Here is a 13930-nt window from a genome sequence, read left to right on the forward strand (position 1 = left end):
TATAAATAGTCCGTTGTGCCGTCAAATCGTCTCTGGCTCCGCTCAGGAATTTTACCTTTTTTAGTCTGAAACTCACCTTTTCATTTTGTCTCGACCACCGTGACGCCTGAACTAACTCTCTCTCTCTCTCTCTCTCTCTCTCTCTCTCTCTCTCTCTCTCTCTCTCTCTCTCTCTCTCTCTCTCTCTCTCTCTCTCTCTCTCTCTCTCTCTCTCTCTCTCTCTCTCTCTCTCTCTCTCTCTCTCTCTCTCTCTCTCTCTCTCTCTCTCTCTCTCTCTCTCTCTCTCTCTCTCTCTCTCTCTCTCTCTCTCTCTCTCTCTCTCTCTCTCTCTCTCTCTCTCTCTCTCTCTCTCTCTCTCTCTCTCTCTCTCTCCATCTTCATAACTTACTGCTGATTTTACTGCTATATTTAGTTTCTAATTTTCTGCTCTGTTTTCTTGAAATTCCTCCTGACCCTAACGTTTATCTTTAATCTGCTCACACCATAATTGGTAGCATAGTTGATGCTGAATGTACTTCTTCAGTTGACTCCTCACATTATTGAAATAAGCATCTCTTTACGAGGTTTTTGACGGCTTAAACAGTTTTATTACAATGTGGAAATATCCACATCACTGAGAAACAACTACAACACAGCGTTCAGAGAATGAATGAGAGACGGAGCCGGATGAAAGACGTTAGTGTCCTGAAGTCACTCTGCAGTGATCAGAGACTCAGGAGTTTGTGTCCTGGCTCGGAGACGCCTGTCACAGCCGTCACATCCACTGTGCACTTTGCTCTAAGCAGTTTCCACGAGTCAGCATTATCAAAGCTGCATCGAGTCCTCTGTGGTACCCGCTTTACCTGGGATAACCTGTGTGTGTGTCTGTGTGTGTGTAACTGTGTGTGTGTGTTAATGTCCTACCATCTCAGAGGCGTCGAGTGCAGAGAAGTGGGTTTCACACTCAGCTCCTTCGAAGTGTACGGTCCAGGTGCCGGGCGAACGAGGATGAGGTACTAACCGACAAAAACCTGTTAGAGAAAACGCACATGGTTACACACACACACACACACACACACACACACACACACACATTTACAGTACAAGTACATGTACAGGTTCACAAAACTAACTGTGGAGCAGAGTGAACTTCTTCTGCAGGTTTATTTCTCCTGAAATAACCACAACAATGCAACACATATTGTAAAATCATAACAAGCTTATATATTTTAACAGTTTAAAAGCGTTTAATCAAGTTTGAACATCAAACACCTGCTGGATCTAGGCCACCATGAAAATACTGTGATCCATTTTGGCCAAATTATAACAATTATCTTTTACAGGGTTCCTACAGGTTTTAACAAGTTAAATTTAAGACTTTTTAAGACCTTTTTAAGACCACTTTGAATAGAATTTAAGACCTATTTCACGGCCATGCTGGCAAAAAAGTATGACGGAAAATTCCTCAAAGCACATTTACTGGAGACCAAGTTATCGCGAAGTAGCTTCCTTATCAAATTCATATTTAAGACCTAGCTAAATAAAATTTAAGACTTTTTAAGGCCTAAAATTGCGATTATTAAATTTAACACTTTTTAAGACGTTTTAAGACCCCGCGGGAACCCTGTTTTATTATTACCTCTTTTATAATTTCCTACAGCCAAAAGTTATGTCCGCATTGTTTCTAGAAAGATTTATTGATTTTCAAAATACACGCCACTTGTTCTTCACAAACTAATTGATTGTTCTTGGTCCAAAGAGTAAGAAGAATTTACTTTAATAATAGATATATATCAGCGTTTGGACGGAGCTTTGCTAAAAATGTACCAAACTAAACACTGTCAGCTGACTCATGCTCAGTGGGATGTGTTTCCACTAGATCTACATCACTGCTCCAGGTTCCAGCAGCATCACCTCTCTGCAGCAGCGGGTCCAGGAAGTCCTGCAGGCCGTTGGGGAGGCTGCGCACCACGTCGCAGGAGTAGCCGTCCTCAGGCAGGAGGAAGGGCAGCTGCAGGTCCGGGTCCTCCTCCAGCTGGACCTCTCGGCCGTCGCTCCTCGCCAGCTCGTCCGCTGTGTTCTCCGCCACCGCCACCACGTGGTCGATCAGCTCCTACACACACAGACACACACAGCAGAAGAAGAAACACATCAGGGAACTGTGGTTCTGTAACTCATGGAAGTCATGGAACCTACGACCAACAGAAATTATAAACGTGATAAGTAAATGTATGTTCAAAAAGCAAATAATGAAACACTTGGGTACAGCATACTTGTGACACTGGATGGTGATGTACTGTACATACATGTGTAGTATTCTCTTACATGGTTTGCAGTTTTCGCTTCTATGGAGTTGGATTTATCAGTGTTTTATATCATGACAAAGGTAAAATTGCATAACCACTAAGTTATTTTTTGGTAACTGTAATGTAAAATTGTATGATCATTATTTTTATGTATTTTAACTTTTGATATTTGTAATGTAATGCATGTTTTAAATGTTTGATATCTGTATGTATGTTTTAAATGTGGACCCCACTAAAAGTAGCTCTGTCTTAGGGTGGAGCCAATGGGGATCCTTCTAAATAAAGAAATAAACAAAACTCCACAATCAAGTAGGGGTGAGAATTGGCAAAAATGTGACGATTCAATAGTATTGCGATTCTGCAAGTATTGCGATTCGATTCTGTGATATATTGCGATTCATGTCCCCCATATTATTCAAAGGCATTACAAAAAGAGGAAAATAAGACTGCTCACCTCACTTCAAATGTCACATTTAATTCTGTGAACAACATTGTCTTCTACACATTAACTGAAGTGCAAAAACTTTGTCCTTGAACATTCAGGACACAGGACCTTTGTAATTATTTTCTGAATAGGAGACCTCTCACATGAACGCTGAGCTCCCAGCACATAACTTACAATTATTTAAATACAATACAGTAACATAAAGCAGACATAATAGAGTAACATAAACCTGAGAATAATCATATAAATAAGAGTAACCTAGAGCTTCAATCAAATTGAGAAAAATAAACCAATGTGTACTACTAGAGTCCAGTCCAGTTGGCTGCAAGGTCATGACCCAAAATGTTAAATTCATTTGGGAATATTGGCATTTTTGTTCAGAAAAAGAAGTTGGTCAACATGCTCAGATGTTAAAGTTCCTCTGGAACGATACTATATCTCCTGCAGTGGAGAACATCCTTTCCTCAGACACACTAGGTATCTTTTAAACTCTGAAACTCTCCTGGTCATGCTTTGCCAGCCAGGAGAGTTAAATATTGCAATACTTTGTGCTACAGTATCGATATAATCGCGGGCGCAAAATATCGCGATACTGAACAGAATCGATTTTTTCCCCCACCACTACAATCAAGTGGTGTTTTTTAATACAAGTGTGTCAAGGGTTGAGACGTCTGTGTGTGTGTGATAGTGTGTGTTAGTGTGTGTGTGACTCACAGGTGGGATGTAAGGCTCGTCTGGAGCACAGTGGTAGTTGGTCATGAGGGCGTTGAGCTGCAGGGAGTTGAGCTTGAAGCAGGTGTTGTGGATGTTCTGCACATCCTGCATGGAGTACTTGTCCATGGTCAGCAGGGTGGTGGCCTGGAACACACACACACACAAAGAAACAACACAAATAACTCCTCTACTTCACACAGAGCTGTAGGTTTCACATATTCTCTGCCCGTGTCTCCTGCCCCCCCCCCACCTGGACGATTCGGCTGAGGTGGCAGTCGGCGGCGAGCTCCAGGCCTTGCTTCTCGGCCCACGCCTCGATGTGGCTGAGCTGCTGGCGGAGGATGGCGCCCCAGTAGTGACAGCACAGGCCCGAGTCCGTGTCCGTCACCAGCTTGTTGAACAGCCACATGTTGATGAAGTGGAAGAGCTGCGAGAACAGCTGGATGGTCAGAGCGGCGTTGACCCGACACCGCCGCAGCAGCGACATCGCCCCCGTCAGCGTGTGCAGGACGTCCTCTGCAAGAGAAAATACATTTTAATGTTTTATAAAGCAAGAATCTAAACATCTGTGTGTCTATGTAAAAACACAGGGTACGTGGAAGTTCAGGATATTGATTTTAAGTTTAATTAAACTCTTGGTTTCAAAGAGGTTCACAGAGTTTTAAACGTGAAAGTGATGCTTCTGTCGAACAGTGATTCCCAAACCAAGACCATCCTCAAGGCAGTGCAACACAAACCTGAGGTATCAATAAGTTATGAACAATGTCTCACGGTAGGTGGGTTGAAGAAGTTTTACTGTTCATGAGTCTTGAAAAGCTTAGATTTTCCCTGAATGGTTCCTTAAATTCATTTGAAAAGACTTGGAGACCTCTCTTAAGTCATATTGAGTCTTTGACATCTCTGCGTTATGGTGATGACTGAGCCTCACCCTCCCCCCCATTTATTTTATTTTTAATAACAATTCACCCTTCCCCTTTAATTATTTATTTTATTTTATTTTATTTATTTATTTATTTATTTTTATATTTGGTTGTTTTTTCGTGTTTATAGGTTTGTTATGGGTGCTGGGGATGGGAATGTGGGAGGGATAAAAAGATGGGAAAAAATGTAAGATGGAAGTATTCCCTGTTATATTGTTGTATCTCGTGAAACTACTTCCAATAAACAAAAATATAAAAAAAAAGTTATGAACAATACAGGATAAATTTAAATGTTTTTGGACAGTAGTAGCTCTTCTCTGTGCGTTTCTGTGTTTGTATATGTTACCTATCTTGGGTCTCTGTGGATTATGCTCCTCTGGGTCGTCCAGGAAGGCCGGCATGTAGTTATTCAGATCCGCCTGGAGACAGTGAACCAGGTATCTGCAAATCACACGTCACAGTTTGTTAGAGACAAACACAAATATTCATCATCGTCAAACTACAAACAAAAGCTCTGCATCCCATCTTCACTTCATTGACGTCAGAATATCCTTCCTTGGTTTGCGAGGATCACTTTGTGATGGAACTAGTTTGAAGACCCTCTTTAGGTTTCTCATATTTGTGGAGTTAGCTTAGATCCTTCAAGGTCATATAATACCACATAATTTGACGTGACTTAGAAAAATTTACTTCAAAAGATAACTGATCAAATTCCCTGATTTCCCCTGGTGTCCCACAACTCCCGCAACATCCAGTCGCACAACCACACACACTCGGACTGACTTGAACGCCATCTGGACCAGATGGGCGAGGATGTCCTGGGCGTCCAGCGTGATGCGGCTCAGGTCCCGGTCCTGCTTGACGAAGTTGAGCAGCTCCGAGGCGTTGGCCATCCAGAAGGCCAGCGCTCCGGCGATGTTCTTCTGCTTCTGTAACGTGACCAATCAGACAGAAGACACACGGAGGACGTTGTTAGAGCGGCGGGAGGAAAGGAGGAGGAGTTAAAATAAAGAAGACAGGGGGTTTCTGTTTGAGTGGCAGCCAGAAGGAGCAGTTTGTTACTTCAGGGATAGACTCGTGCCCCCCCCCCTCTCCCTCTCCCTCCATCCAAGCCAACCCAGAGTCCAGAGGAGTGGTCATCACTGTCACTTTCTTATCATCTTATTACCTTTGACTTTTTAATTTCTTACACAAACTGTGAAACAATAGTGACCAATCCTTCTCACTCCCAGACACAAGTTTATTCACCAGGTCACCAGACACCAGCATTCCCCCCCCGTACAGGTTCAGATGTCTCTCTTCTTTTTGTTTGTAGTGTTTAGACTGTAGACTTCCACATATATTCACAATTTGACCCCAATTTAAATGTTAAACATGACAACTTGCTCCTCTCATATTCTCAACACAATCAATTTCAAGGAATATAAATCTCCTCTAAGTTTACTGTCTGTCTGCTGTTGTTTAGTCTTCTGCATTAGCGCCACCTGGTGGACTGATGGGTAACAACTAGCTGTAGTGGTTTTGTTTACACATCAACAGGTTTATTTTTTCTAATCTCGTTTAAATATGTGGTGGAAACACAGGTCTGCAGGAGTCTTTGAGTTCCTAGGAAATGTTCTTGGGACTAAGTTTGGTCAAAACTTCATTTAGATCCATGTAGCTGAAAAAAGTTTTTAACATCTACATTTATTTATTTATGAGTTTCCTTTTTAAATCTAAATCTTAAAGAAATACTGTGATGCTCAGGGATACGTTTATTCACTTTCTTAATGAGAGTTTGAAGATGAATAAGAGTTTCAGGTCACGTCTGACTGTGGAAATCCGTTAATTAGCTCGGCTTATGGAATCGACTGAAAACTACATTTAAAGCTGCGTAATTAAACGGCTGTAATGTTTTTGTTTAATCCATAAAAACAATAATTTGTGGTTTTACAGAGGGTTTGTGTGTTTTGGAATGGAAGCAGTGACGTCTTGAAGAGATTAAACAAAGTAAAACAAAAATCTACCTTCTAACAGAACCACTATAGGCGTTTTGCTGTTCATCACTTTGTACACCAAGCAAAGCAAATTATTCACAAAGACTTGAGGTAGGAATCAATCGTCTCACAGCAAATTAGTATTTGGAGAAATTCCTATAGTTTCATGATTTCTAACATATTGAAGAAATGTTATAAAAGAAACAGAAATCGTTTAATGTGTTTTTAGGATCTACAGGTTTTAATAAGTACATTTTGGACTTTTAAAAGCGCAATGAATGGAAGTTAAGACCGAATTCAAGTACAACAATTACAGTTAATGAATGTTAACATAATTAAAACGTACCTACACTTATTTTAGACCTAGATTATTAAATGTTAGACTTTTTAAGACCCTGCAGAAACGGAACTAAAGTCGTATATCACCTGGTGAAGGTAATCAGAGCCTGGTGCAGATTAAAGTGATAAAAGTAAAGAAGCAGCAACGTTTTCATTTATAAACGAGAATAAAAATAATATCAGAGAGTGAACAGCAGAGAGTGGAGCAGTCTACAGTCTAAAGAACAGATACCTGGTCTTAAAGGGGGGGGAGAGAGCTCAGTGTCTAAAGAGCTGATTGGTTAATAACCCCGCCACTCACAGAGGGAGGAATGTGAAAAGCCCGCCCCCCCGCCCCTGCACTCATCTATCCCCGCCTTGAAAAAAAAACAAAAAACTTAAAAGAAATCAAACAAAACAAAGAAGAGGAAACACAACCCTCTTCGTTCAGAGCAGCCAGAGAAATGAGAGATGGAGCCAAGTGCGTCCAAAATGAAAAAACGTGACATTAAAACACGGAGGGAAACATTTGAAAACACGGACAGATGGTTTCCACACGTTACATGGACGTCAGACACGTGAAGCACAGGAAGTGGACGAGCTCAGCGGGACGCAGGACCCGTCTCTCTCATCCACACGGGCGAGTCGCAGCAGCAAGACGTGATGTCACACAAAATGGATGCCAGAATTAAAGATGGAGCAACGAGGGGGGGGGGGAAAGAGAGGGTGCTTTGGTTTGTGCTCTTTTTTTTTTTGGAGGGTTTTTTTGGTTTGTTTGTTTTTAGTACCAGGCAGGTCCAGGAAGCTGAATGGAATTAGTTGGGGCGGATGTTGCTGTTGTTGCTTAGTTTTCCAGCTGTGGGTAGGACGCGTTATTATCATGGCTTTATTTTACATTTCTGTTAGAATGGAGAAAAAGAAGCAGCAGCAACAATGAAGGGCTGAAGCAGAGAGAGAGAGAGAGAGAGAGAGAGGTAAAGAGAGGTGGAGATTAATAGAGGAGGCAGAGAGGTTGATAGGGTTGGGCGACACGATCTCACATTATCACTGATTTAAATCTCATCTGATTTGCCTTCAAAAGGGAATTTAGTTTTCTTGTAAAACTGAAATATTACAAATGTGCATCACGAAGAAATATAAATATTTATATCCAGCAGTTTTGCTAATGTACAAAATAAAAGCTAAATTCCCTGAGAGTCTTTAGATGCATCTTGTTTATCCTTTAGTTGTTGGGTTTGAATTTGATATTTCAGGCACAAGGGAAAATAAAAAGATAAAAAGATAAGATTAAAGATAATCTTACACAGAATTCTATTTTTAATTCTTATGTCTTAAATCTCTTTTTTCAATTACTGTATCTACATATGACAAATAAATGAAAGGCATTATTACACGTTTGTATTTATCTACCAAATTCACTGATTACAGTGCCTTCTGCTTAATAAATATACTGATATCATTTAGGGTAAGAAAATTAACATTTACATTTCCTTCTAGCAATTTGCAAAGTATGATTCACGCAATATGTTTTTCTAAAATTAACTTTTATCATCGGCCTAAAAATGTGAATTTTACCATGTAATTAACTCAAATTCACCCAAAAAAATACTCACAATATCTTTTAAACCATGTGATCCAATTTGTGAATCTACGTGTTAAATTATAAACAGATATATTTAATAATTCTTCTCTGATTCGCAGCTCACAATAATTTCCCACATTAAAAGACAGTGTTCTACGTTGATATTCTTTTTTTTATTCTATTTATTTTAATACATTGCTGTTAACATTAAGCTGCACAAACAATAACTGGCAGGAAAGCTCCTTGGATTTTCTCGTACAATTTTTTTATGCATGTCGCCTAAACCGAGAGAGGGAGAGAGAGAGAGAAAAGGAGGTGAAGAAAGAGCGAGTGAGGTAGACGAGTCTGTAGCAGCCGTATCATGGTGTGCTATCCTACCTGATCCCCTTCAGGAATCTCCTGGATGGAAGGAAGAAGAGGAGGAAGAAGAGGAGGAGGAGGAGGAGGACACGTTCACAGGACAGAGAGAAAACACGTCAACAGCTACAGTATGGACACAGCCATGTAACACACACTATGACACACACTATGACACACACTATGACACACATGGTCATGGTTTACAATGTGGCGCCCCGGTGAATCGGTTAATGAACATAACGGATGGACGTCAGATGTTTAAATAAATATATTTAAGTCTAACACTTTATTACGACTGTATATTAGCACGGCTGCTGACATTTTACAGACTCAGGCAAATCTGGAGGTTTCGAAAATTGAATTTTAAAGTATAAAAGTCTTAGTACTGCTTATTCTCATTGTTTTAATACCAAAAATACCGCTTAGCAAGTCTTAGTGTTAATGTGTGAAATGTATAAATAAAGACCAGAGGTTCACTGACAGCAAAAAAATACAGTTATTCATATCAAATATACCTTCAAACATCAGTAACATTTTACACGTCGGGACAAAGGAGTAAATCCTGCATCATGCGGCCGTTAATGGGAGTAAAGGCAGCCTCTCGGTTAGTCAGAGGAAAACCATGCTCAGGTTCAACAGATAATCCGGATAAAGCTTCTGAATATCTGATTGTAAAGGAGGACGCAGAAAAACTTTCAGCAAAATCCAGTCAGTGAGGAGAACCCACGGGAGCAATGACAACAACTGTGAGAGGTGGAAGCTATCCTACATCCATACAACCATGTTTTAATCTAAACCGTCTACACCAGGGGTTTTCAACCGGGGGTCCGCGGCCCCCTGGTGGTCCGCGATGGCATTGCAGGGGGTCCTCGAAATTCGCTTTGATATTTCGACACATTTCCAGATTACTCTTGAATATCGTGAAACATATATACATTAAGAGAAATATGTCTACAATAATATAAAGGTGCTGGTGATCATGAGGTTAAACTTAAGTAGGCCTCAATTGTTTGTGTGATATTGTATGATTATCATTTGTGACATATTCTGAAGTTTATGTTGATTGTTATTGATCACCGTTACTTTAACGTTCTCTCAACATGTCAGCTACATGTCTGTACATTTAAGTCATGAACGTTATATATTGATGTTCATATGGTTTTGAGATTCAGTACAATTATAAACTGCATTTTAATTTTGTTTTCAATTCTTAAGCACTGAAAATCAACCGTTTTTGTTGTTTTTACACAGATTTTTCTAGATTTGTTTGAGGTTTTTAAATAAAACCAACATGGAAAACCAAATGTTAACACTTCCTTCTATCCACATGCACACACGCACACACACGTAGGCACATCAGTGGGCCGCGGATTACTTTCTAGTCAGAATGGTCCCTGGGACAAAACCAGTTGAAAACCCCTGGTCTACACTACTCTGGAGTTTTGAGAGTTTGGAAATGGTGGTGACCTTGTTTCAGTTTGAAAACTCTGGGGGCTGTGTTGTCATCAACGGGAAAGAAACTGAGATGTATGCAAAATAGTTATAGATGTATAATTGTTTTTAAATGGAAAAAATGTGAGTATGGATGTGGTTCTTTAAGAGAGGGAGTGAAGGCAAACACGGCGTTGAAAAATTATGAAGAATAACTTATCTAACAAACACCTCATATATTGTCATCAAGGTTGAACATATCTCCCATGGATTTATTTCCTTTTGATCGGTGATAACCTCGTTCTAGATTAAGTTTCATCCTCACTATGCTGAGTCATCGCCGGCTTCACAGCTCGAGCACGAGACACTGACAGGGAGACGGACACGAGACAGAAGCACAGACGGGAACGTGGGAGAGAGAACGCTACGAGACACAAACATGCAGACGAGTGTACACAACTCGGTTAATGAGGTGGGGGGGGATTGACACAGCAGCCACATTTCAACACAAGCAGGAGCGGCTCTGTGGAGGAGAGCGGCTGAGCTAACGGGAACACGCCGAGGTGATGTCAGTGACCTGTGAGATTAATGTGACACATACGACCAGAAGATATAAAAGAGCAGCGGTACTGACCTGGATGACGCCTTCCATCATGCTCACCATCTTGTTCACGATGGCGATGACCTTGTGCGTCCTCTCGGAGGGCGACATGTCCGGCCGGTACGACGGCGACAGGACGTAGCGGGCGGCCATGTACAGGACGTACGTGGGCGAGAGCTTGAAGTGAACGGTGGAGCTGTTGGTGTAGTTGATGATGGCCGACAGGAAGGTGTCTTCAGCTGGAGGAAACACACAGAGTCTGATTATTAGATCCTGACATCTGATGCAGGTGCAGTGAAACCCACTTGAAGTCAAGCACACGGACTGTTACAGATTTGTTTGCGTCACTATTGGCGGTCAGTAGGGTTGCAAAGGGGGGGAAAGTTTCCGGTAAATTTCCGGAAACTTTCCGGAAACTTCCAATGGGAAGTTTAGCTCGGGAATTTTGGGAATTTTGAAAAAAAAAAAAAAATACGTAAATTAAACGCTGAGCAATAAAAACATCATTCAAAACTATTTTAAAGATGTATGGAATACAGCACACGCTGCACATTGAGTTTCAACCCTCCTCTGTGCATTCTTCCATCACATGCACAGATAACTCCCAGCATCCTTCACTCTACAGCAGGGCTACTGAGGCCTGCTGTAGAGTGCAGGACTAGTCAGGTAAGTTTCGATGATATTACTGGGGAAAATATATTAGCATGCTGATTGAGGATTGTTCATCTGTTCATCTAGCCTATTTCCATTCATTTATCCATCAATTGTAAAATATGTTTACAGACGATTCCAATTGTTTGGCTAACTATTTATATCTCTGGCATTGCATTAGCATTTTTTTACAAACTTTTCTCATCTTATTCTACAGAACAATGCCACGTGCACTCTCTCATGTGTGGAGACATTTCACCCCATCCAATGTAGAAGGAAAGGCTGTGTACATTTGCAAATACTGTGCAAAGACCTATGTTAAGAATGACACAACGATGCAGAAGCATATAGTCAAGTGCCCAAAGTTTCCTCAGGGCTCAAATCAGCCTATGACACAACAAAATGTTTATATTTATGTCTGTATATGACAAGGTAAATACAGTTAGTATAAATTACCCACAACATTTCCAGTTTATTCCCGTTAATTCCCGTATATTCCCGTTAATTCCCATGGAAAGTTTCCAACTTTGAATATTCCCGGAATTTTGCAACCCTAGCGGTCAGTCATGTGGGATGAAACCACTCGGAGCCTGGCTGTGGTACCAGTTGCTTCCAGTTTGGTTTGGGAGGTGGAAGTCAAACTCGCTGCAGCTGCTCTACGACAAACTCCTCCTCTGAAAACCTGGAGGAGCAGAGATCTGCGAGTCTCCACATTCTAACCACGCATGTGCATCGTCCTCCCAAACAAACTTTTCGGGGACTTTTTAAGTATGTGGTTTCTCCTACTGCATTGTGGGTATTGGCTCTATGACCGACTACAACCCGGCTTCAGCTGGAAAAACAGATGATCTCACACGATACCAAATATATACACATACAGACACATTAAGGCCCGGAGGACACGGAGAGTCAATAAACAGAAATGTTACACAGACGGAATAAACGGCTCAGAGCAGCAGAGCGGGTTTGGGAAACGTCAGGCTGCGGGAAACCTGGAACTAATTTATAACAAATTTAACAAGGAAATAAAACGGCTCCGACCAAATCCACGTCGTGCTCGATTCATCAGTTTGTTTAATGCGGCCAAACCAACCAACCCTCTGCTGCTAGGTTCATGTAGAAACTGATTTGTTCCGGCAGAAGGACCGATGAGTCGACGCTTTCTTTATTGCTATTGGATAAAATGCAATTAACTGAAGAATGAGCAGCATAAATACAGCAGGAGTCGAGACAGAGACAAAGAAATTATCTGGAAGATGGAATTTGATGGCGTAAAGTCAGCTGATATGAGATTTTCACACACACATCAGTGTTTATGTTTAACAATCTGTGGTGATGTGAAAATTTCGAGACATTGCAGAAAAGATGTGCAATTAATTTCATTTAAAATATATCTATTTTCTTACTTTAAGTTATGTATACTTTGTTTTATTTGTGTTTTTTAGTAGACAAACTGCATCTAAAGCTCAATAGAAAGGAACTGTTTCTGTCTCTGGTTATAAAAATCAATATCTAAAAAAAAAAATATGAAAATGACTTGAATTCAGGACTGAACTATATCATGGCTCAAATTTTAACTATATTTCCCAGACTGTTGTTTTCTATCATCAGATGTTTATTGTGAACCACTGCAGAGGCATCGCTAGTTCCTGTTCACTGTAAAGACAACTGAAAGGGTTCAATAGTTTCCAGCTATCGACTGGGTCCCTGCCCCAGTGGGGGGGGCGGGGGACGGGGGACAGGGGGACAGGGGGGACGTGAGCACTTACAGTTGTCTCTGAACTCGATGCCGGCCGGCAGAGTCAACTCTGTCCTGTCTGCTGAAATGTCCTGAGACCTGAAGAGACACAAGAAGAGACAGTGAGGAGGGAGGAGGAGAAACAAACTGTGGACAGAGAGGAGGAGGATGAGGAGGATGAGGAGGAGGAGGAGGAGGAGGAGGAGGAGGAGCTGAGGATGAAGAGGAGGAGAAACAAACTGTGGACAGGGAGGAGGAGGAGGAGGAGGAGGAGGAGGAGGAGGAGGAGGAGGAGGAGGAGGAGGAGGAGGAGGAGGAGGAGGAGCTGGGGATGAAGAGGAGGAGCTGGGGATGAAGAGGAGGAGGAGGAGGAGGAGGAGGAGGAGGAGGAGGAGGAGGAGGAGGAGGAGGAGGAGGAGCTGGGGATGAAGAGGAGGAGCTGGGGATGAAGAGGAGGAGGAGGAGGAGGAGGAGGAGGAGGAGGAGGAGGAGGAGGAGGAGGAGGAGGAGGAGGAGGAGGAGGAGGAGGATGAGGAGGAGGCGGAGGAGCTGGGGATGAAGAGGAGGAGGAGGAGGAGGAGGAGGAGGAGGAGGAGGAGGAGGAGGAGGAGGAGGAGGAGGAGGAGGAGGAGAAAGACGAGCTGGGGATGAAGAGGAGGAGGAGGAGGAGGAGGAGGCGGAGGAGCTGGGGATGAAGAGGAGGAGGAGGAAGAGGAGGAGAAACAAACTGTGGACAGAGAGGAGGAGGAGGAGGAGCTGGGGATGAAGAGGAGGAGGAAGAGGAGGAGGAGGAGGAGGAGAAAGACGAGCTGGGGATGAAGAGGAGGAGGAGGGGGGGAGGAGGAGGAGGAGCTGGGGATGAAGAGGAGGAGGAGGAGGAGCTGGGGATGAAGAGGAGGAGGAGGACGA

At 42.2% G+C, this 13930-nt stretch overlaps 1 protein-coding gene across 4 annotated transcripts in view; it reads right to left on the reverse strand.

The window, feature by feature from the left end:
* The window catches only part of afdna (afadin, adherens junction formation factor a), an 86995-nt gene that overhangs the window by 31846 nt on the left and 41219 nt on the right, over nt 1–13930 (reverse strand). For 2 of the 4 annotated variants that reach the window (XM_061091056.1, XM_061091055.1), the window contains exons 13-21: nt 13053–13120; nt 10666–10871; nt 8619–8639; nt 5148–5293; nt 4711–4805; nt 3695–3960; nt 3445–3588; nt 1894–2092; nt 904–1010 (exon numbers count right to left, since the gene is read on the reverse strand). In XM_061091056.1, the coding sequence (XP_060947039.1) occupies nt 904–1010; nt 1894–2092; nt 3445–3588; nt 3695–3960; nt 4711–4805; nt 5148–5293; nt 8619–8639; nt 10666–10871; nt 13053–13120 (1252 nt within the window). The remainder of the gene's footprint in view (nt 1–903; nt 1011–1893; nt 2093–3444; nt 3589–3694; nt 3961–4710; nt 4806–5147; nt 5294–8618; nt 8640–10665; nt 10872–13052; nt 13121–13930) is intronic. The other 2 variants (XM_061091058.1, XM_061091057.1) reach the window with 1 other exon arrangement.

This window comes from Limanda limanda, chromosome 18 (assembly GCF_963576545.1).
Source record: "Limanda limanda chromosome 18, fLimLim1.1, whole genome shotgun sequence".
NCBI lineage: Eukaryota > Metazoa > Chordata > Actinopteri > Pleuronectiformes > Pleuronectidae > Limanda > Limanda limanda.